The 25,080-nt window shown below is 37.3% G+C and overlaps 1 protein-coding gene across 4 annotated transcripts in view; it reads left to right on the top strand.

Annotated features, from left to right (window-relative positions):
• ADGRV1 (adhesion G protein-coupled receptor V1) overlaps positions 1-25,080 on the top strand; it is a 564,714-nt gene that overhangs the window by 186,521 nt on the left and 353,113 nt on the right. For all 4 annotated transcript variants that reach the window (XM_037731465.1, XM_037731468.1, XM_017508574.2 and 1 more), the window contains 9 exons: positions 11,704-11,821; positions 13,931-14,054; positions 15,371-15,509; positions 15,885-16,067; positions 16,317-16,549; positions 18,846-18,994; positions 20,591-20,792; positions 21,299-21,518; positions 23,608-23,847. In XM_037731465.1, coding sequence (XP_037587393.1) covers positions 11,704-11,821; positions 13,931-14,054; positions 15,371-15,509; positions 15,885-16,067; positions 16,317-16,549; positions 18,846-18,994; positions 20,591-20,792; positions 21,299-21,518; positions 23,608-23,847 — 1,608 coding nt within the window. The remainder of the gene's footprint in view (positions 1-11,703; positions 11,822-13,930; positions 14,055-15,370; positions 15,510-15,884; positions 16,068-16,316; positions 16,550-18,845; positions 18,995-20,590; positions 20,793-21,298; positions 21,519-23,607; positions 23,848-25,080) is intronic.

Raw genomic sequence — 25,080 nt, forward strand, 5'->3', positions numbered from 1 at the left:
CAAATAGCGAATACAGTATGCAATAGATAGTTTTTCAACCCATACTCCACTCCCACCGTCCAACCTCAAGCAGTCCTCAGTGTCTGTTGTTTTCATCTTTATGTCCATGTGTATCCATTGTCTAGCTCCTACTTATAAGTGAGAACACATGGTATTTGGTTTCCTGTTTCTGCATTAATTCACTTAGGATAATGGCCCCTAATTGCATCCATGTTGCTTCAAAGGACATGATTTAATTATTTTATATGACTGTAGTATTTCATGGTGTATATCTACCATGTTTTCTTTATCCAGTTCACTGTTGATGGACACTTAAGTTGATTCCATACCTTCACTATTGTGAATCAATAGACTGATGTCTGGTGTTGAGTGGAGGCACCTGCCCTGGTGCAGGGTACGGGCAGGGAAGGATGGTGAGAAGAGATCATGTTGGAATGTGTTGTGTCTCTGAGTGGTCAGGGTGTGCACCAGCCTCTAGTCCTGAGCCGGCAGGAATGAAGTCTGCTTTCCTATCATGCTCGTGTTGCAGGACTCATTACTTTCAATTCATAAAGACTTTGTCCTTTGGTTCCTCAGTGCAGCTACAGGTCACAGTGGCACCCCTCTAAGAGCTGCTAACAAAACGGGCTCAGGGGAGGGTCTCTTCCCCAACTCCAGGGTGAGCAACTTCATGACTTGTCAGTCCTCCGTTGCTGGGACACTGCTGCTCTGTGTAAGGAGTGGGAGTTGGGGCCTGTTCTGCCTGTAAGCCCAAGTGGCACAGGCTCACTTTTAGCAGAGATGGAGCCACTAAAAAAAGCTCAAACAAATGCTTTCTTTGTGTGCATGTGTTAACTCCCAGTGAGAAGAACCACAGCTGTGTCTGCAACAGTCTAGAGGGGGAGATGACCCCCTCTGTACAATTGTCCCTTAGCATTGGTGCTACCCCCTTCAGTGACTGGCCCTATGCCTATGTCTCCTTTGTCTCAAGAGGGCTTTGGCAGGCTCTGCTCCCCCTCTTTTATGGGCAGCCCACACTGTGGGTTAGATCTCCAGAAGTCCTTGAGCTCCCTGGGACCCACCTGTCCCCCATGCTTCCAAACATCAGAGCTGGTTGTGGGGTGGTTTGCAGGAGATCTGGTGGTGCAGTGACTTGGGCAGAGAGGTCTCAGACAGGGCAGTGGCACTATGGGTATACAACCAGTATGGGACACTACATCTCAGCTTGGGTCTGAGGGAAGCATAGGCATGCCTGCACAAGTTAACAACCTGGTTCTCTGTCCCTGGAAAGTTCCCAAATCACCACTGATGGCATAGTTATGGGTCATGAGCATGGTGGGGGTCCTCAAAAGCTTGGCAGTCAGGAGATTGTCAGAGGAATGAGGGGAGGAGAGAGGCACTCCCACCTACTCTTTTCATGGGGCTCCAAGCTCCTTGGAGGTCAGTCTCTGTGGACCCTTGCTGCTTCCCTTTTCCACACACCAGCTTCTTCCCACGTGCCCTCTGACAGATCCTGACTCTCTTCCCTCAGTTTTCTGTTCAGAACTTGTCCTTTCACTGGTAACTCTGATCATCTTCCTGAGGAGAACTGGAGCCTGATGTCCCTAGACAGGCATCTGCTCAAGGCACTGAGGGGAATGGTGACTGAGTCACCCTGTGTGGCAAGACCTCAAGAGCTGTCTTTGATTTTCTTTTGCATAGTATTACTTGTGAATTCATGTGATAATATTTACTATGTCTGGAATTTTTTTGGAACTTCATATGCATGATGGAGGAAAAGTCACACCACATACACACACACACACACACACACACACACACACAGAAACTCTAGATATCTGAAATCAAATTATTTTTATTTTTTGAAAGTATTTGTTTAAAAGTTTTTATTGATACATAATTGGCATACATATTTTCAGAGTACATGTGATAACAGAGTACATTTGATATGTTTATGTAATCAAACCAGAGTAATTGATATCCATCACCTATTCTGCAGCTGTTTTTTACCTATATTCTTTTTTTTTTGGAAACAGGGTCTTGTTCTGTTACCCAGGCAGTAATGCAGTGATGCAATCATATAGTTCATGGCAGCTTTGACCTCCCTCCTCAAGCAATTTTTCCACCTTAGCCTCATGAGTAACTGGGACTACAGACATGTCCCACCATGCCCGGTTATTTTTTAATTTTTAATTTTTTTTATAGAGACAGTGTTTCTCTATGTTGCCTAGGCTGGTCTCGAACACCTGGGCTTACGCAGTCCTCCCAAAGTGCTGGCATTACAGGTATGAGCCACTGTGCCTGATCTATAGTCAAATTTTTAAATTCAGACTGTGCCCACATTTTACCATCAAAACAACCCTCTCTCACATTTTTTCTCTCCTAATTGAAGGCAAAGCCAGCCAACCAAGCTGGATGCCTGGGTGTCATCCCCAGCTGCACCCTTTCTGTAATTGTTACATGTATTTGATTACCAAGTCCAGTCAGGTTTCCCTTTAAGTGTGCTTTCTGACTATTCTGACTGTGCAGAACTTCTATACTGACTCAAAATACTGATTGCATTATGTTAAGACAATGTCAAACTTACAAAAACTCCTAATTTTTAATATCCATTTACACTTTGAAAAAAAATTAAGGAAGTTTTTCAGCCAATCGAAAAACTGAAACGCAATAAGTAGTTTGAGAATGGCAAGCGTATTACAGTCCATCTGCATCTGCCTCAGCCTCCCACAGTGGTAATAAGCAAAGGTGCAAGGTCCTGTCTACTTTGAGGGAGAAACATAATCTCTTGGCCCATGAAGTTGGTTTCTGTAACTTGTGGAATGACTCCCCTTTTCAGAGTTTTGTCAGACATTTACAGATCTATTTCTTTATGTCTTTATCAACATCAGCCTGAGAACTTTGGCTGGAGTATCAACCAACCCTCTGTAGGATGTGATTTTTCTAGTTGCCTGTGTTCACTCAGTTTCTTTTTCCTCTTTCCCATCTTTGGCCAGTTTTAATATTCAAAAGAAGTTGGGAAAGGCAGTATATGGGACCCCGTTAAGCTGAGCACAGAGTTTCATTATCAATAATCTCAACCTAACCACAGGACGGTGATATTTACCAATCAAACTCCTAAGTCTTCTTCTGGAAGGGAAGATGGGGAGATGGAAGAGACAATCTGATTCTAAAATATACATGGAAATACAAAAATGCCAAGAATAGCCAGCAACTCACAAAGAAGAATATGAAGGGTGGCTCTACTTAACCAATGTGTAAAGTAATACACAGTCAAAGTAAATGAGACAGTGTGATATTTTCTCTGGGATAAACAAATAGGCCAAAGAGAAGAAAATAGTCCAGATTTGTCAGTCCTTTTACAGTTTTTGCTTTTTAGAATCATGTTTTGATTCTAAACAGCTTTCTTAATTTAATAACTAAACAGCTTTTTTAAATTAATAAAGATGAAACCAGAGGGCAATTAGTTAACAAAAATACCAAGAGAAACTGATTAATAAGTTAAAAAATATCTTACAAAATAAGAATTGACAGAAGGAAATAATTATTAAAAGAGAGAAAATATTGAAAATTGTAAGAGACTATAGAAATATAGGCTATATAAATATAGAGAAATTTTAAAAACCTATGTGAAATTGGCCCTAGCAGATGTACAAAGTCTGAACATATGCACTTTTGAAAATGAGTAGAGAATAAATATTAAAAACATTAAAAGCTTCGGTTTTCCAAAGGGATTCCACCAAATATGTTATATGGTCCATGTCTACTTTTTTTTTTTTCAGTCTAGTGACTCTTCTTCAGAACCTTCAATAATAGGCAGCACAGAAACAAATAATTTTTTTCCCCTTCAGTTTTCCAAGATGTGATTAAGGAGTTCACTGGGGATGCTCTCTGGCAGTCTATCATGCACATGTTCTGCCATCATTCTTGAGGTGTGATTAGCTTGATGGCATTAAATCTTAAGCCAGGTCTTGCAGGTGTATCATCCACTTATTTCTCAGATTCTGACACATGATAACTCAAGAAACATCTAGGTTGTGTGCCCTAGCCACGATCTAAAAACTTCTCCCCTGAGGAGCATTTAGAATTTAGAAATTAGTTTCAAATGTCTATAAAGATTTTCCTCAGTAATAAGGAACAATACTTCCTAGTTACCAGATTCTTATTGCTAGATCCACTTCTTAAGTGATTAAAAAAATTTCTTGTTTTTAAGCATAAAATCTACTCCAAAATGGCAAATAGTCTGATCTTTTCCTCTAGCAAATAAGGTCATCCATTTTTAGAGTACCGCATCAGGAGGGATGCGGTTGTCTCTAGATTACACTCTCTCTAGTTACTTGTTTGGTCATTGGCCTGGTACATTTCATATACAGCTGTGTAATGGCTCCATTGCTTTTGTATAGGTCTGAATATACACAAAGATCTACATCTCCCACAGGTTCTAGTTTGCTTTTGAGGATCTCTCTCATCAACTCTCATGTCTACTCATGGCTAGTGGTATCCACGCCATCAATAATGCCCAGGTGGATCTCCGTTCTCACAAATCATTCTCATGGCAACTTAGTGCTCACATTGGCAATAGGGAAACTAGTCTATAGAAGCTATTATACCTATGGTACATCCCAGGTTGTACCAAGACTTACTGTATAATAGTTTCCTGGACTGTCTCAAAATGTAACAGTGACTGTGGAGTCACCGTTGCCAATCTTACAGGGAAATTCTCACAGTAATTTTGTTCAATCCTAACAGGGTGAAGTTCTTCTTTCCTATTTCTTTTTTTTTTTTTTTTTTTTATACGGAGTTTTGCTCTTGTTGCCCAGGCTGCAATGCAATGGCACCACCTTGGCTCACCACAACCTCCACCTCCCGGGTTCAAGCGATTCTCCTGCCTCAGCCTCCTGAGTACCTGGGATTGCAGGCATCCATCACACGCCTGGCTAATTTTTGTATTTTTTAGTAGAGACAGGGTCTCACCATGTTGGTAAGGCTGGTCTCGAACTCCCAACCTTGGGTAATCCACCCACCTTGGCCGCCCAAAGTGCTGATATTGCAGTGCTGGGATTTCCTATTTCTATTTTATGCAGGACAACTAAGCTCCATACTCTGTTTATAGAAACATACAACTCTCCAGAACTGATAATGGTCCATAGGTGGTAAGTCAGGGGGATATTGCACTTTACCTTCCTTGAGGAGAAATTTGTGAGATAGAGATTGGTATCCAGAGGCTTTTTAGGACATGCTCGTGAGATCAACATCTGTGTAAGTGAAAGAAGCAGGATTGGGCATGAAAGCAAACCATGATGCCGTTGAAACTGACACTACAGTATACTACAATTTGAAGTGAGACTGACCGTTTATAGCTGTCTGAGTTAGAATGATGGTGAGTTTTATAATCCTGTGTTGAGCAGTCATTGAGTGTGGACCCCATGCCAGGAAGAGCATTTGACCATGTGGGAAGGGGTTGTCTTCCGATGAGGCAATTTGCAAAGGAGGCTGACAGATGAGAGAAGGGTAATGAGTCCTTTCCAGAAGGGGGATCTTATAGAACATCAGAGCATCCACCACAGAGATGTAGGGTATGGCCATGTTCAAGAGAAGTTTGTTCTGAAAGTCTCTCTCTCTCTTTCCCTTGGTCTTTTATGGATATACTTATTTTTCTACTGCCCACTTTGACTTTTTGCCTTCTACCCATTCCTGCTTCCTTCCCATCCTATCCACTGTTATTGATCCCAAGAATACTCCCTATTATGCCTTTCCTTTCTTGTCTTTCTCTTAGCAGAGTAACTTCTAGAAACTTTGTTAAGTTTCACTGTAGGCTGGTAAAAATAAAATGGTCCTTAGGGAGATAAAGAATAGAGGAAAGGAAATATACAGAGAACAACTATGTTAATACTTTGAGAGAGAATTGTGATGCATATCATTTTTATCTCTACTTTTTCCTCTGCATTATAAAACAACTCCAGTTTGTCCTATGCATCACTGATTAAATTTTCTGCAGTCTGAATTCTACATTTTATTGTTTCTCATGAACATTTTAGTTTGGCAATTGCATTTTTTCTTTGAGATTTTTATTATTAAATTGTATTATTTTAATCTCTTCACTCAAGCTTTTATTTCTTCATAATTCTTTATTGTTATTTTTACAATATATGTATTTTTAAAAATTTTGTAAGGGCTTCTAGGAAAATATGTGCTTCCTGCCTGAAACCTCATTGGATATACTTAACGAAAAATCAATAATTCTGGGATGCAGTGCGTCACTCCCATTTCTTTTACTCTCTGCATATTATAATTTGGAAACTCAGGGTCGCCATAAAGAGGAAAGAGCTGATAACAGTGGGAACACTATAGTTCTGAGGTAGGTGGCAGCCAGTTCTTGGTTAGTGTAGTCTCTGTGGCTGGGAGTTCAGAGAAGTCAGGAAATGGGTCTTACCGCCTGTATTAATTTGTTCTCACACTGCTAATAAAGACATACCCAAGACCAGGTGATTTATAAAGGAAAGGAGGTTTAATGGACTCAGTTTCACATGGCTGGGGAGGCCTCACAATTATGGCAGAAGGTGAAGGAAGAGCAAAGTCATGTCTTACATGGCAGCCGGCAAGAAGGCATGTGTAGGGGAACTGCCCTTTATAAAACCATCAGACCTTGTGAGACTTACTCATTATCACAAGAATAGCACTGCAAAAACCTGCCCCCATGATTCAATACCTCCCACCAGGTCCCTCCTACGACATGTGGGAATTATGGGAGCTACAATTCAAGATGAGATTTGGGTGGGGCACAGCCAAACTGTAACACCCCTTCTGTGGTTCTCCTTGTTATTTAGGTTCATGGCATGGAATGTGTATCCTCTAGTCTACTCCAAATTGATTCCTTCATTAGTGAAAATTGTACCTATATTTTAAACATTTAAAAATCTTTAGTTTCTTTCTTTCTGTCAGTCTTGGCCCTTTATGGTGTCTACATGCGCATTTGAAGAAGGCACAACTCACCCAACCAGACTCTGCCAGTTAAACTCAGAAGTGTCTTTCCTCCATCTTTGTTTTAATTTGCTGTAAAAATATATGTGCTCATGGAGAAATAAACAAGCCAAACCTCAGTCAGTACAGAAGGATGTAGAAAAATAAGTAAAATTCCCCTGATTCCTTCTGAATCTTGCATTTTACTTCCCAGAGGTAACCACTATTGACAGTTGCTTATATACTCTTCCAAAAATTTTCTATGCTTATCCAAACATATGTATCTTATTCTTACACAAATGGAATTTTACACTGCAATCTGTTCAGTAACTTGCTCTTTTTACTTTATAATCTATCTTAAACATTTATTTTTCCTACTGGCCAAAATCCATTGCATTAAAAAATTGGTTACATATTTTTCATTGCATAGATTCCCTTTAGTATTTGATACTATCAACATTTCTTCATGAGCACTGTTTCACTATGGTGTTTATAGTTATCTTACAGTTTTTGTCTCTCTTTCTGGGATTCACATTTCTTGTTTAGTATGTAGTTCTGTGTAGTTCTCTTTTCCAAAAACGTTATATACTGTTGCAGACTTCTATCAACTATATTTCTATTATTTTCTTCTCCTTTACTATCTTTCCAGTCTTGGTTCTCTTGAGATATGGAAAGTAGCCACTGAAAAGTAAAAAGGATATAGATTTTATATCCAGCAAGATATTAATCCAAATCTTAACTCTACCATTTAATGCCATGTGACTTTAGGAAAATTAGTTAATTTCCCTCATATTTGATTTGTTAGTTGCAAAATGGGGATAATAAGACAATCTAAACAAAGGCTCTGAGTATTGCATGAAATAATGTTTGTGAAAAAAGCTAGCCATCTTGCAGACATTTAGAAAGTGTTTTATACAATAACTGTAATTTAGAAACATTTTAATGAAATAGCAGGTTGCTACCTCAACTTAATATAGTGAATCATAGGATAAAAAATTAAAGGCTTTAAATTTTTTTAAAATAGGAGAAATTTGTATTTCTGTTTTCCTGAGATAGCCTATATGTAGTGTCATTTCTCAAACTGTTGCTCTGCACTGCCATTCAGCAGAATAGAAATAATTGTTCTAAATTTTAAAGAAAGAAAGGGATTCCAGGTTCAAATAGATTTGGGAAAATCTGTTACCTATTTTTCATTGCATAGATTCCCCCTTGTATTAGAAAATAATACAAAATATAGAAGTCTGCAACAGTAAATAACTTTTTGGGAAAAGAGAACTACACAGAACTACTTACTAAACAAGAAATGTGAATCCCAGAAAGAGCGACAAAAAATGTAAGATAACTATAAACACCATAGTGAAACAATGCTCATGAAGAGAAAAGAGTTGAACTAAGTAAGCTCTTTTTGTGTAGAATTATTTTTAGACACTTTAATATACTTAAGACCATTTTGAGTCTCTAATAGAAGAAATATTCTGAATTTATTCCCCTATGAAACTTACCCATCACCTTTTTATCTGAGAACATTTATTATTATCTTTTATAACCATTGTCTGGGATTTTCCATCTGTAATCACCCTTTCCCCTTTTACTGGTTGTAGATTTCTTTGAGAAATGAAGAGCATATGATATGAAATGCTGCCTTACGTATACAGTAGGTAAAGTGGAGGGAAATATAAACAAATACAGTTGATTCTCATGATTCACAGTAGCCAATCCTTATCATTCACAATCCCCCACTTGTGAATGTGGCTACTCACTAAGGTGTATTTGCAGCCTCTAAAGTCAATAATCCTGATGTTTTCACGGTCATTCAGGGACATAAGGTTGTGGAGAATTTGATTCACCTGATTTACACATTCCCAGCTGAGGCTGAACAAGCCAACAACTTGACTTTTTGTTTCAGCTCTTATATTGTATACAAATGTTTTTACAGTCCATTTATTGTTACTTTTCAATTTTCTTTTTGTGCTTTTCTGTTGCTGAATTAACTATTTAAATTTGCCCCCAAGTGTAGTGCTGAAATCTGGTGTTCCAAACACAAGAAGGCTGTGATGTACCTTAAGAAGAAAATATGTATGTTAGATAAACTTTATTCAGGTGTGAATCATGTGCTTATTAAACATGAGAAATGTATTAGAATGATTCTAAGTTTTTACCAATGTGCACATGTCTGCAAATGACCACTGAAGTGGCCAATATTGATTTTGGGGTTACAAAGTTGGGTGAGGAGACAAATGTGCAAATAAGGAATCCAAGAATAATGAAAACCAACCACATATAACACCTTGGAGAAATTACTGTACACATAAAGAAGTATGTAAAGATGTTTGTGGCAACATTATCTGTAATAGTAAATAGCCATTGTCAGATAAATCGTGCAAATAGTGTAAAGGCAAACAATGGAATCCCCACAGCAATGAAAATAGTACATTGAGGCTGGGTGTGGTGGCTCATGTCTGTAATCCCAGCATTTTGGGAGGCTGAGCCTGGTGGATCACCTGAGGTCAGGAGTTTGAGACCAGCCTGGCCAATATGGCAAAACCCCATCTCTACTAAAAACACAAAAATTAGCAAGGCATGGTGATGCACACCTGTAATCCCAGATACTCAGGAGACTGAGACAGGAGAGTCACTTGAACCCAGGAGGCAGAGGTTGCAGTGAGCTGAGATCACACCATTGCACTCCAGCCTTGGCAACAGAGTGGGACCCTGTCTCAAAAAAAGAAAAAAAATACATTGAACCTACATATGAAAACATGGATAACCTCAACAGTGCATATTGAAGGAAAAATTAAGAAGGAGACACAATGCATTTTAGAGTGACTAATAGGATAGGAAAAATTTTGAAAAGTGAGATCATAATGGGCTGATAAAGGGGTCAAAAAGAATAAATGAAAATAAAAGATGATTTGTTGTCCAGTGGAAACAATGCTGTTGACAGGAGTAGGATCAATTCAAACTATGCACCTGAGATTCCAGAAAAAAAAAAAATAAGAAAAAATAAAATCATTAACATTCTTATGAGTTACAAGTAATGAGAAACAATGCATGATGGGAAAGATGTATAAAATACCTAGGAATAGATTCAGCCAGAAACAAGTGAAGCTGATATAAAAACAAAATCTTAAAGGTGAAGGTAAAAGAAAACTGAAATGTGTATATAAAATACCAAATTCCTGGATAGAAAAACTACATTTTCTTATGAATTAGACCCTTTACTGCTACCTTTAGATATTTTTGTTAACTGGAAGGTGCCATTACTAATTTAACATCAGCAAATATACCATGAGTTGGATGTTCAGTGATGATGAACAACAGCTGGCATCTCAGGACCGTTGGTTGCCCCTGCAACTGTGGTCTAATGTCATTCACACTTTGTTTTCTCCTTTGAATGGAGCTGTTTCTTTTTATTTATTTATTTATTTATATTATATATATATATATATATTTTTTATTGCACTTCAGGTTCTGGGGTACATGTGCAAAACATGCAGCATTGTTGCATAGGTACAAACATGGCAATGTGGTTTGCTGCGTCCATCCCCTCATCACCTATATCTGGCATTTCTCCCCATGTTACCCCTCCCTACTGTCCTTCCTCTATTCCCCCACAACAGACCCCAGTGTGTGATGCTCCCCTCCCTGTGTCCATGTGTTCTCACTGTTCAACACCCACCTGTGAGTGAGAATATGCGGTGTTTGATTTTCTGTTCTTTTGTCAGTTTGCTGAGAATGATGGTTTCCAGATTCATCCATGTGCCTACAAAGGACATGAACTCATGGTTTTTTATATTGCATAATATTATTTTTTATGCAGTTTTTTATACTGCATAATATTCCATGGTGTATATATGCCACATTTTCCTTGTCCAGTCTATCATCGAGGGCATTTGGGTTGGTTCCAAGTCTTTGCTATTGTAAACAGTGCTGCAGTGAACATTCATGTGCATGTGTGTTTATAATAGAATGATTTATAATCCTTTGGATATATACCCAGGAATGGGATTGCTGGGTCAAATGGCATTCTATTTCTAGGTCCTTGAGGAATCGCCACACTGTCCTCCACAACTGTTGAACTAATTTACACTCCCACCAGCAGTGTAAAAGTGTTCTTATTTCTCCACATCCTCTCCAGCATCTGTTGTCTCCAGATTTTTTAATGATCGCCATTCTAACTGCTATGAGATGGTATCTCAATGTGGTTTTGATTTGCATTTCTCTAATGACCAGTGATGATGAACATTTTTTCATATGTTTGTTGGCCTCATATATGTCTTCTTTTGAAAAGTGTTCATGTCATTCACCCACTTTTGGATGGGTTTGTTTTTTTCTTGTAAATCTGTTTTAGTTCTTTGTAGATTCTAGATATTAGCCCTTTGTCAGATGGGTAGATTGCAAAAATTTTTTCCCATGGAGCTGTTTCTTATAAATATTAGATTTATGACCTTTGTCTGTGTACGTCATTGTGTGATCATTTAACTTTCTTTAAAGATTGTATTTTCAACAGTTACAATTTTTCAGTAAGCTTAGGAGTTGTGTTAAATTCTTTTCCCATTTTCCCCATAAAGAACCTAAATGGAATTTGTAGTCAGAACTGATTTTTGTGGAGTAATTTTCCCAAGGTACAACTCATAATTCTAGTGACAAAAAGGACATCCTTGAAAAATGATTATGAACATAAACATTATTCTGCTAATGACAAGATTTAAACTTTGAGTTTTGTCGATCTGGAAAATGCACTGTTTCTGTCATTGGATATAGACTGAATCCCAGAAGACCATTGTGTTGCACACACTTCAAGACACAGTGTTGGAGGAGGACAGGCATTTCACCATTCAGCTGATATCAATTGATGAGGTAGAAATATCTCCAGTAAAAGGTAAGAGAAATTCACATTTTTGCAAATAAAAACAGATTCTCAGAAAAAATGTAATAAAATAACCCATACTTACAAATATAGGCAGTGTTAGGTTTTATAATTCCTAAAACATAAAGATACCATTGGTCAAATATTTCATACTGCTTAGCTGTGTAATTGTTTTAAAAATGAAGATGTTCATTGTAGCAGTGTTTATGAAATGTAAAGTAAAGCATGTCAGCTTCCTAAATGATCCAACAGTATGAGACTAGTTAAATGTGTCAGAATACTATGCAGTATTCTGTATAGTAACATAACAAAGTAACATAACAGGAAAAACTCTTAATTACATTAAAAATTAAAAACATAATTTGATGGATAATTGTCATGTTAACAAAACAGATTTTGCAACAACATTCTAAATGTAATCTATTTTGTTATGTTCATGTCTTACATGACTTTGGAATTATTTAATTGAAATGTTAATAGTGTTTTTGATTACCTATATTTTCTAAACATATTTACAATTACACATTACTTTTGTAATAAAACATTATTTTTAAATGGGTCATATTATGTTTAGCATTATAGCCTATGTACATCTATTTTCATCTGAAAGTAGTTATTTAGATATTTTGATATTTCAGCAACAGGCATTTTAATTCTCCTTTGCCTCCAGTTGATATAATGATTTGTTTCTTGGATCCATAGAGAAAAGATTAATGATTTTAAAATGGCTTTATTGTTCTATAAACAATAATAACCAACCGTAAAATCTGGTTCAGAAACTTTAGCACGAAAACTTGGTGATTGTTACATTTCTTTTTTTGCCATCAAGAACTCCATCCTATGCAAGAGTCTGTGGCTAAAAGCAGATTAAGTGGCCAAGGAAATTTTCTGAATTGTAGAGTATCTATCACTGTATGTACTTAGGGTAGTTGTTCTTTCTGCATTTTTGTTTAGGACATTTTCCAACAAGACTGTCAGGGAGTCATGTCATTGCACCATATTCTTTTATGGGTCTTTAGTTAGCGTTAGTTAGCTCTTTCCTAAGTCTTTAGTTGTCTACATCATGTTAAAAGGACAGAGTTGATGTCACATAGTCTAACTAAACATAGAGGAATATGTCATTGGATAAATCATTTACCATATTAAAAAAATATTTTGAGGCAGGATCTTGCTCTGTCACCCAGGCTAGAGTGCAATGGTGTAATCATAGATTCCTGCAGCCTTGAACTCCCAGGCTCAAACAAACCTCCCACCTCAGCCCCCTGAGTAGCTAGGACTACAGGCATGTGCCACTATGCCCAGCGAATTTATTTTTATATTTGTAGGGATGGAGCCTTCCTATGTTGCCCAGACTGGTCTCGAACTCCTGGGCTCATGGGCGCTTCCCGCCTCAGCCTTCCAAAGTTTGGGATTACAGTTGTGATGCACTGCACCTGTTTAAAAAAATTCTTAATATATTTCTCTCTGACTGTGACATACTTGCTGTGACAAGCCATTCTTGATTCCATTAACCCATTGCCAAGAAAGTGAGAGTATAGTAATCTAGCTCTTTATGTAATGAACCCCTAATCTGTGTTTCTGGAAACAATTTTCTTTAAGTTTCTGCTAAATTATATGGATACTCAAATACTTGATATAGTTTTTATTTTCATTTGAGTAGAAATATTTGACACAGGTTTATAAATGTTAAAGTCAAATGACAGAGTCAGAAAATTAAAAATGAAAAAGTGCTCTCCAAAAGTCTTGCTTTTTCCACATACAGTTGACGTAGTTATGCAGCCAATTGCAGTGAGCTGCAAAATGGTTACTGTAGAAGCAAATTAATGAAAATGGTAGAGGAGCCCTTGCTTATCATGAGAATGATAGGGAAATTACTGCCCATTTTTTTCTCCCCCTTTCACTAAAATGTAATCTTGGGCAAGTGATTTGCCTCCAAGTCTTCAAGACCTCAATGTGCTTCAGTGTCATCATAGGTAAAATGAGGATACTAATACCTAACTTACATGAGAGTCTTGAGAATGAACTAGATTCCTGTGTGTAAAGTGCTTAGAAAGTTGCCAGGCATAGATTAAGTGCATGTGCACATCTGCTACAAAGTGGTCTATATCATCTTCAATTTAGGTAGTGCATCAATAATTATTCGAGGAGATAAGGGAGCATCAGGAGAAGTTGGAATAGCTCCATCATCTAGGCACGTCCTCATTGGTGAACCTTCAGCAAAATATAATGGTACCGCTATTGTCAGGTAAGGTCTTCATGATTTTTCTTTGCCTATTTGGGGGTTATGAAGTTTTATTGAAATTATTAGTCTTAAATCCATCCTTCTCAATACATACATAGTCTTCAAACATTAACATCTTACATACTGGTAACATACTGTGGAGAGGAGAACAAATTTTGGGAAGAAATTGAAACAATATCCTGACCTATCTTGATGTTAGATCATGAGAAGTTTCCTGACTCTTGAGTGATTTGCATACATTACACCAAGGAAAGAACATGGAGTTGAAATCAGAAAATCTGTGCTTTTCAGTCTGTTCTGTTACTAAACATGTAATATAAGGGAGTTACTTCATCTCTGCAAGCTTGTGTGTCTTAGCTACAAAATTATTCCTTAGAAAATCATCAGGGCCAAACATTTTGCTTCCAAGCATTCTAAAATCAGGGCCTGTATTAGTCTGTTCTCATACTGTTATAAAGAACTACTTGAGACTGAATAACTTATGAAGAAAAGAGGTTTAATTGGTTCAAAGTTCTACAGGCTGTACAGCAAGCATGGCTGGGGAGGCCTCAGGAAACTTACAATCATGGCAGAAGGTGAAAGGGAAGCTGGCACATCCTACATGGCTGGAGCAGAAGGAAGCGGGGAGGGGTGCTACGTACTTCTAAACAACCAGAGCTCGAGGGAACTCTATCACGAAAACAGCAAGGGGGATCTCCACCCCCATGATTCGGTCACCTCCCACCAGGCCACACCTCCAACACTTGGGATCACACTTCAACATGAAATTTAGGTGGGGACTCAAAGTCAAACCATATCAGGACCTATCAGATAACTAAATTAGTATGATCATAGGCAAGTTTTTTTGTAATTTCAAAAATTTCGTAAATTTTGTTATAGGGGGTGAGAAGCAGATATCAGTAGCATCGCTGAGTTTGACTTTATCTTTAGGATAGTTATCCAGAAGTAAGACTATATATTTCTTCCCATCAGCATACCCTTGTATGAAGGGCCTTCCAATCTTTAGAGAACTTAGACTTTTCATATTTTGTACCTTGTATGTTAAGTGAAAAGCCTGTAAATATTAATACTTCTTAAACCTTCTGCTTCTAGTGATCAATTTTTGCCTGCACTCTTGTCAAGATAGATTTACACTAGCTTAATACTTTGGTTGTTACTATCGTGGAACTTAAAGACTTTCATTTGGTTTATAGTTGGTAGATGAGGTTGTTTAAAAGCAAACTTATTGAAATGGATGAAAAGTGATTACTGTTAGAAAATATTTAAGAAAAGTACCTTCAGTTGAAATGTATTGGATATACATTTTTTTATTGTTTTAGCCTTGTCCGTGGCCCAGGAATTTTGGGGGAGGTCACAGTGTTCTGGAGGATATTCCCTCCTTCTGTGGGGGAATTTGCTGAAACATCAGGAAAACTGACAATGCGAGATGGGCAGTCTGCAGTCATTGTAGTAATACAGGTATCAGTATTAGCTGGTTTCTGTCATGCCATTTGCTCTGTGTGCTGGTGTGTCCACATATGTGAGAGAGAGAAAGAGAGAGAGAGAGAGGAGTGAGAGTGAGTGTGTGTGTGTGAGTGTGTGGTTAGAAGTGGGGGATGGGGAGGAGGTAAATATGACAGCATGTGTGGTTGTTGGCATGCGTGCGGGGGGGGTTGACAACGGGGATTGGAGAGGTTAATATGACAGCATTTGTTACTGTGGAGGTGCCTGTGTGTAGGATTAAGAGTGGGAATGGGGAGGATATTAATATTTCAGAATCTGTTATTTGGAGGATAGGAGTTTTTCTTGAAATTTCACAGATTCTTCTGTTGATGATTCTTGGTGTTTCTCTAGGCTTTGAACGATGACATTCCTGAGGAAAAAAGCTTCTATGAGTTTCAGCTCACTGCAATCAGTGAGGGAGGAGTTCTGAGTGAATCCAGCAGCACTGCCAACATCACGATGGTGGCCAGCGACTCTCCCTATGGCCGATTTGCCTTTTCACATGAGCAACTTCGAGTGTCGGAAGCACAGAGGGTATTGTATGAAATGCTTACAATTTAAATGTTTTTATTTTTGACATTAAAATGTTTTCTTGTTTCTATTCCAAAGTTTTCACAAACTGATTAATTTGCTCCAAACATCATTCTTTTAACATATAATGTATATAATTTTATACTTATATGTAATTTTAACACAATCCTGGTAAGTAGAATCTTTAGTTAGAGACAGTATTGTCTGGTAGATGAAACATCCACATCATAGAAGAAAACGCTTTTTGCATAGGTTAACATCACAATCATTCGTTCCGGTGGATATTTTGGCCGAGTGCGACTCTGGTATGAGACCATGAGCGGGACAGCAGAAGCAGGCATGGATTTTGTTCCTGCAACAGGGGAGTTCCTCTTCGAAGCAGGGGAGATGAGGAAAAGCCTGCATGTTGAAATCCTTGATGATGACCATCCTGAAGGCCCCGAGGAATTTTCTCTAATAATTACAAAGGTGGAACTCCAGGGAAGGTAAAGGAGAAAGGAAATTAGGAAAAAGAAAACAAAAAGCAGAGAGAGAGAGAGAAAGTTCTGTTGTGTAGAGATTCATACTGAGCTCTAAAGCAGTTCTTTCCCTACTCTTTCTCAGATTTGTGTAACATTAGAACAGGGCATAGAAGGGAAATTATGACAACGACTTATTTTTTGTAATTTTCTCTAATATAACTTCCCTCTGAAAGTTGAAAGGATGTGTTTCTGTTGTGTGGACTCACTCTAGGTGGCCAGAAAGTTGAATAAGAGATGGGCTTCTGATAATTTGGTGAAGAAACAGCCTATCATTTCTCTAAGTCAGAGGTCAGCTGGTGTGACTGAATTTGTGTCTCTTGATTTCCATACTCCTGAAAGGGCTGGAGGGAGGGATTTCTTTCCTTGGGTCATCTGAGGCTTTATTGTCTTCTGTGTGGGTGAATGACATAGATGCTTGCCCCATAGTTTTAAAGTGGGGAAAAATTTGAGTGAAAGCTAGTTGGCCATTAATGTGCACCAATGTTTTCAAGGAAGATCATGAATTAACAATAATGAGTCTCTTTCATTCCCTGATTTAGTCAGGCAGATTTGATGGGGTAGTAAAACAGTTTCAGCATGGTTTAGTATTCACAGGTTCTGTAGCTCACAGGTTGAGAGAAACCTATCAGCATCTCTGCACAGATATGTGGGCCCTTTAACTAGAACAATGACTACATTTAGAAGAGTCATAAATACATTCTTCTTATGAAAGAAAATATTTTTGCATTTGTAATGTGAATATCATGCTTTAAAAAGTTTTTAAAGCTAAAATATGTCACTCGGTGACTTAAGTGTATATCATCCCATCTGGGAAAAAATATATTGTGGATTCACATACCCTTCAAATTTTAAATTTCCCCAAAATGCTTCTGTGCCTGGCAATGAGAGTGAATTTTTACTCCTAGTAAATATGTTAAAGTTTGAACTGATCACTGACTGTTTTCATTAAATAAATGCAATTTGGTGAAAGTAGCTTATTAAATGTGAGACCATATTTGTGTTATTGACCAACTAGAGCTTGAATATTTTGTCTTCTTTGCTCCCCCCCTTTTTAAAAAGCAGTTTCTATGTAAGTGTAATTCTGTGGAAACAAATTTTTCCTTCCCGATACGTTTCTAGGTTTTCTTTATTCTGAAAAGGCAAATAGTACAACTAGTTAATCTACAACCCATCTCAGACTACTGGTAACAGTCTTATTTAATATTATAAACCTCAGTTTTCTAATTTTGCCTTATATATAATTCACCAATTTTCAACCTTTCTACACTAGTTAGGGTATAAATACCAGGATAGAATTTGGGAATTGGAGGAAGGACTAAAATAGTTTATTGCCATTTTTTAGCATCAGGAATTAAGGCCCTGGAAGTTGAAGCTTTTTTTTTTTTTTTTTTGATGGGAATAATATTAACCTACAAAAACAACTTTTGCAGAAGTATCATTACAGAAGTAAACTACCATCTATGTTAAAGATAGAGGAGTTGATTATAATTTGTTTCTATAGAAATTGAAAATCTTTTCTTTCTTTGTTTTGTTCTCTTCTCTTCTCTTTGTCTTTTTTCTTTCTTTTGGACAAAGTCTTGCTCTGTCACCCAGGACTAAGTGGAGCAGCACAATCACAGCTCACTGCAAGTTTGAATGCCTGGACTAAAAGAGTCCTCTCACCTCACACTCCTAAATAGCTATGACTGCAGGCATGTGCCAGCATGTCTAGATAATTTTTTAAAATTAGTTTTTAGTAGAGACAAGGTCTCACCGTGTTGCCCAGACTTGTATTGAGAAATATGTTTTTGAATCTTGATGATATAGTTTGAAATTTAATAGTGCCATGACTCACTGTTTCTTTAAATAAATCATCTCAGCCTAATACTGTTAATCTCAAGCCTACCTGCTTACTTATCTCTGAGTGCATTACGTCCATTACTGCACATATATTCAGCAGTGATTCCCAAAGGTTCATTTTGTGACAGCATCTTCCCAGTTTTCTCATAGTTTATTATCTTCCCATTGCCCAAGCTCAGTAACTTTCTATTAGTTTTGGCTTCGTGTATGCACCAATAATTGGGAGCAGCACAGAAATCTGTTTCAAAACATCATTTCAGAAAAATAAAAGGCTATTTTAGTGTTGGGGATCTTTACAAGTATTTGCAGTACTTTATAGAACTAGGTTATAGGAGCCAAGAGGACCTTTTAGTGCATGTTACGCAATTGTGTATTTATTTTATTTTGTTGTATTTTATTTTGATTTGTATGGCTTTGGAAGAGGGTATGATTTTACCACACAAGAAAATGGACTTCAGATAGATCAACCTCCTGAAATAGGAAACATCTCCACTGTTCGAATAATAATAATGAAAAATGATAACGCAGAGGGCATCATTGAATTTGACCCAAAGTATACTGCCTTTGAAGGTAGGTTCAGTTAGTTAGCTTTGTAAGTTTACCACCACTTTCTAAATTACATCAGTTTGAATTTCCATGTATAAATTTTCTTGGTTTGGGGGTGTGTGTGTTTGTGTTTATACATATACACTTTTATATTTATTTACTTACTTTGAAATACATTTTCAGTTACCTTTGGGCAAGTCTTGAACCTTGATGTGAATGGCAACGTTAGGAACAAGACTATCTAGAAAAACTATATTTAACCTTAGGATTATTAAAATGTTTCTGTTTCAAACATTTTAATGAAAGCCTTTGTAATCTGTGCATATTTAATTTTCTATGTTACTAGAAATCAGTGAATATTTACTTTCTACACCTGATCTTAGCCAAAAGGCTGAGAAACAATGAATCTTCACTTTCTAATGAATAATCATTTTTGAAATGCATATTTTCCTTACCTAGAGATGCAGGTTGTATCTGGATCCTTGACCTTGCTTTCTTGAAACAGTCCCTCATAGTAGCTCTCCTGATATTGCCAATTCTTTCCTCCTGTAGAAGCAGAATACAGACTATATGATTATATTCCTTCCCAGGTAGGAAAAGATGGCTGCCTTTCTAGGATATGATTTTATTCAAAGACAGAATATTAATATGACTTTAAAAATAAATATGCTATCTTATTTCTGCAATTAACCTGTTTGACTTCATTGCCTCTATCAAAGTTCTTTGGTTATCTAGACTTTTTTAAAGTTCATAAAAAATTGCTTTAGGTGTTGGTTTATAACGACTTTATGGGTAAGTTATGGAATATATCACTATTTTGTGAACTTCAGTTATACCTGGTAAAAGTCATATTACATTTTTGCATCAAGAAATAAATGAGACATAATTTTTTTCAGTTCATTGTTTTCTGTTAGATTCATTATCTTTGGTGAATTTTGGTCAGTGCATATTTATAGTTAAAATGTACATTGAGTATTAGCCATAGCTAATGTGAGCCCTATTAAATTTTAATATGCAGAGTTTAGTATAGCTTATGAAGAAATAAAGATGTTTTTGAAAATATTGTTTAATTTGAAATCAAACACTGAAGATGCATTTTCAGATTCACAAGTAGATTTCATAGGAACTGCAAATGTAATCAAATATCTGGACGTTTAAAACATTCATATGATATACATATCATAAACCTAATTTATTTATATTACCATATTTATATTTCAATTGAATGTGTAGAATTAATCCAGAGTGGTTTCCTATGAGCACAAACAACTTAAGTGTTTTGTGTGTGTGTGTGTGTCTACCTAACATTGTCTTAGAAAGCAAGGATCGTTTGTTTGTATGTAGCGCACAGAGGAAGAATGCCAATCCTACTGGTCAAATAGATTATTTAAATGCGAATTGTACTGTTAACTGTAACTTTCAACATCTAATAAACTATGTGCCTCCTAAAAAAAAAAGTCATGAGCTTTTCACTAATCTTTTTTAAATGGTAAAAGAACTATGAAAACATAGAGTGCTTACTTTGTGCCATTATATTTAATTACCAGGTTTAATTTGGCTGAATCTTATAAGTTAGTTGCTCTGTCTGGCTTACCAGTTAATTCCAAGTTCCCATTGCAGTGGAGGAAGATATTGGGCTGGTCATGATTCCAGTGGTGAGGCTCCATGGAACCTATGGCTATGTTACAGCTGATTTCGTCTCTCAGAGCTCCTCTGCCAGTCCTGGAGGTGTTGATTACATTCTGCATGGCAGTTCAGTCACCTTTCAGCATGGGCAAAATTTAAGTTTTATAAATATCTCCATCATTGATGACAGTGAAAGGTTGGTATATAGGAAATAATGTGGGCACATGTAAGACATAGGTTTTGTGTTCTAACCCTTACATATGTTCTGCACTGACAATAGAACTTTAGATAATATGTGTCCATTGGTCAACAACAGGTGGAATACTTTTGGGGTGCTGGGGTTAGGGAAACAGGGGCTAAGAGACCATGTGGTTGCATATATCACTGCATTTCAAAGTAAATAATATTTTCTGTTTCTTTAGACTTAAAAATCTAACCAAAATGTGGAAACATCCTTTAGTTCACTTTCTATATGCATTAAGCAATTAAAAAGAGGGCAGGAAAGTCTTATAACTGCCCTAGGTCATATAATATTGATGTTAATCATTTGTGCTTTTAGCTAAGCATTCACTTCTTACCACTTGATGTGTGACTACTGTGCCTTGAATATGTATGACCAATTTGGAAAATGACTGGTTATTGGGATTTTACAAGTACTTTAATATGTTTAGACTCTCAGAATTGCTCCTTCTTGCCATGCAGTGAATTTGAGGAGCCCATTGAAATTCTACTCACTGGAGCTACTGGAGGAGCGGTCCTTGGGCGCCATCTAGTGAGCAAAATCACAATAGCCAAGAGTGACTCTCCCTTTGGCGTTATAAGGTTTCTCAATCAAAGCAAAATTTCTGTTCCTAACCCCAATTCCACAATGATTTTATCATTGGTGCTGGAGCGGACTGGAGGACTCTTGGGAGAGATTCAGGTAGATTTATTTCTTCCATGATTTTAAATAAAATTTTTGATAGACGGAGTATGGTGTTGGTTTTCTCATTCCCCAAGTGTGTGTGTGTGTGTGTGTGTGTGTGTGTGTGTGTGTATTCATAATCAATAAATATTTATTAATTACCTTGTATGTGTAAAGCAGCTTTTGAGCCAGATGAAGTACACAAAAATGTATGAGGCATACATCTGTCCTCAGGGAACTCTTGAGGGCTTGTTAGAAATGAAGTGAATGATTCTGATAAAATTCGTTAATTCAACAACTGTTGGTTGAGTGCTTTCTGTGTGTCAGACCCTGTTCTAGATACTGAGAATATACTGGGGCACTAGACAGACCTCATCTCCATTCTTATAGGATTTTCATTTTAGTAAGCAGAATTGAGCAATAAACAAGTAAAAAGAAAATGATCTGATAACAGTAAGGGCTCTGCTTGTAAAATTGGGAGACACAATTGTGAGTGCTATGCCGGATGGATGGTGAGGGTGTGACATTTCAGCTGAAACGTGGGTTGAGAGAAAGAGGATAGAAGGGTGAGCATTGGGCAGAATGAATAATAGCTTCTGCAGAGGCATAAGCTGGTATGTTGGAGGCATGGAGGGGTCCCTGTGGTCGAGGCCTAGAGGTAAGGGGATAACAGTAGAGAATAGATCAGAGGGCCTAGCAGACGCTGGATCCCACAGAACCTCCTAAGCCAGGTTAAATATTTCATTCTAAGTGCAAATAGGATGCCATTAGAAAATCGTAAGCCAGAGAACAGTGTCACTGGATTGTCATTTAAAGCAGCTCATTTAAGCCTACCGTGAGGAAAATGGATTCAGGAAGCTGGTGGAGCAGCATAGGAGCAGAAAGTTTGGCTAGGAGGCTATTTATTTCCCTCTACTGTCCAAGTCAAAGTTGATGGGGGCTCAGACAAGGTGGTGGAAATAAAGATGGCAAGAAGTGGATATAAGTTGAGATTTGGAAGAAAAATTCATTGGGCTGGAGGTAGAGGCTGAGGTAAACACAGGAATTAAGGATAACTCCTTGCATTTAAGTTTGAGTCGCTGGATACACTGTAGGCTTGTTTACTGAGATGCAGAAGCTCGAGGAGAAATTAAGAGCTCTGTTTTGGCCATGTTCTTCTGAGATATTACTGGACATTCCCAGGGGAGGAGGGCACAGTAAGCAGGGCAGCGTGTGAGTGTGTGTTGTGGAGGGGTCAGGGCTGCAGATACAGGTTTGGAAGGTGTCGACACATGAAGAGGCATTTTAACCTGTGGCATGTAAGGGGTATAGCTGTAGATGGGAAGATATGGGCTGAGTCCTGAGCTTCCAGCATTTAGACATTAGAGGAAAGAGAGCCAGCAGAGAAGCTTGAGAAGTAAAGGAAGAGGAAAACTAGGAAGGCATGTAGCACATAATATTATGTAAGCCAAGAAGACAGTACATGATGCTTCGAGAAGGAAATGGTCAGCTGGTGTGCTGCTGATGAAAGATCAAGTAAGAAGCAAAAACAAGGGCCCAGTGTTCTTTCTTTGTAGATTATGTGAGAGGCATACCATTTCAAACCATAGAAATGTATAAAACTTTGTGTCTTGTAACAATTTATGAAGATTTCTGTTCACTTTACATTAGGGATTTAAGTATATTTAGAGTTTTTGCATGGCCTGCAGCAGAGCTTCAGCATGGATTAGTTGTCTCATTTATATAGGTATTGATTGGCACAGCCTGTGCACACAGCAAGACACTATTGTACTTACATATTTTTTAAATGTTTGTATTTCTCTAATATGTATTTTAATATAGATTTTTATGTTTTATCCTATGTGATGACAAATTACTAGTTATTAATGTTTTACTTCTCCTGTTAGACAATTTTATACATGAATACTATAGGTATGTAGTTTATATTTTTAAATATCATTATTTTTAAGAACAAAAATCAGTTTATGAAACAGGGATTTGATGGAAATATCCTAGAATAATTATCCTATATGTGTATATATTTTCTTAACACTACATACCCCGAAGTAATTCTTTGCTTAAAATTGATCTCTATTAAATAAAAACAAAAAACAAAAACATTCTGCAGGTGAACTGGGAGATAGTAGGACCCAACTCTCAAGAAGTCTTAGTGCCACAGAACAGAGACATTGCAGACCCAGTGCGCGGGTTCTTCTATTTTGGAGAAGGAGAAGGTGGAGCGAGAACCATAATTCTGACAATCTATCCTCATGAAGAAATTGAAGTTGAAGAGACATTTATTATTAAACTTGAACTTGTGAAAGGAGAAGCTAAATTAGACTCCAGAGCTAAAGATGTTACATTAACAGTAAGTATGACTTTATTTTTCTCACAAAATGTGGATTTAATGGAGTTATCAGAAAATACATTTACATTTGTTGAAGCTTTGCATGCTTGTGATGAATCAGAAATGATAAAATCAAATAAACTCATAATTCTGAACGGTCAAACTTTTTGGTTTTCATGTCAGCTCATTACATAGCCTGATTATTGGTAATTTTTTAAACAACATTTTAATATAGTGAGAAATACTTATTTTACAACCTTAGAGAAAATTTGGTGTTTCTGGAATATTCAGCAGTTTTACAGCAGAGGTATTTGTTATGTCATACCAAACATTGGATATCTTTCTCTTCAGAGTATGTAAAAAATATTAACTAGTTATATTCCAGATTGGTTGAAGGAAAAATAGTACATATTCAGTTAACACAAGGCAAAAAGTGCTAGGACCAAGACTACTGAAAATAGTGCAGAGGTATGACACACTTAAAGTACATAAAATCCTCTTGTTTGGGATTTATATCAGTCAAGGGTTTTTCAGAGAAACAAAAGCAATAGGACAATCACACGTGCATGTACGTGCACACACACATTCACACACACAGAGAACAGGGTGGTGGGAGACAGAGAGAGATGAAGGAATAGGTTCACATGATTGTGAGGGCTGGCAAGTCCAAAATCTGTGAAATAGGCTGGCAGGCAGGAAACTCAGGAAAGAGTCGAAGTTGCAGTCTTGATTTTGAATTTTGTGGAGCAGTTCAGTAAGCTGAAAACTCAAGCAGGATTCCTAGTTTCAGTCTTGAGGCAGAATTGCTTTTTCTCCAGGAAACCTCTGTTTTTGCTCTTAAGGGCTTCCAGTTGTTTAGATGAGGCCCATTCACATTCTTGAGGCTAATCTCCTTTATGGACAGCCAGTTGATTCTAAGTGTTCATCATATTTCCAGATACCTTCACAGTGACATCTAGACTAGTGTTTGACCAAACAACTGGGCACCATAGTCTTGCCAAATTAATGCACAAATTAGTCCTCACAGGGCCTGTTTGCTTCACTTCACGTATATCATGGGCTAGTAGGAAGAATTTAGCTAAAATTAACTAATTAAATGTAAATATGTGATGAATAAAGCAAAATTCAGGCATCAAATTACTATTCTCTTGGGGTTCTACAAATGGGAATTTTCTGGATTCTTATTCCCATCATCTTTGGGGAATAAGAACCTACTTGTTTTAGGTAACAGTCAATGTGATGAAGAAGTTTTCA

Source organism: Cebus imitator, unplaced genomic scaffold, assembly GCF_001604975.1.
Source record: "Cebus imitator isolate Cc_AM_T3 unplaced genomic scaffold, Cebus_imitator-1.0 Scaffold16, whole genome shotgun sequence".
Classification (NCBI taxonomy): Eukaryota; Metazoa; Chordata; class Mammalia; order Primates; family Cebidae; genus Cebus; species Cebus imitator.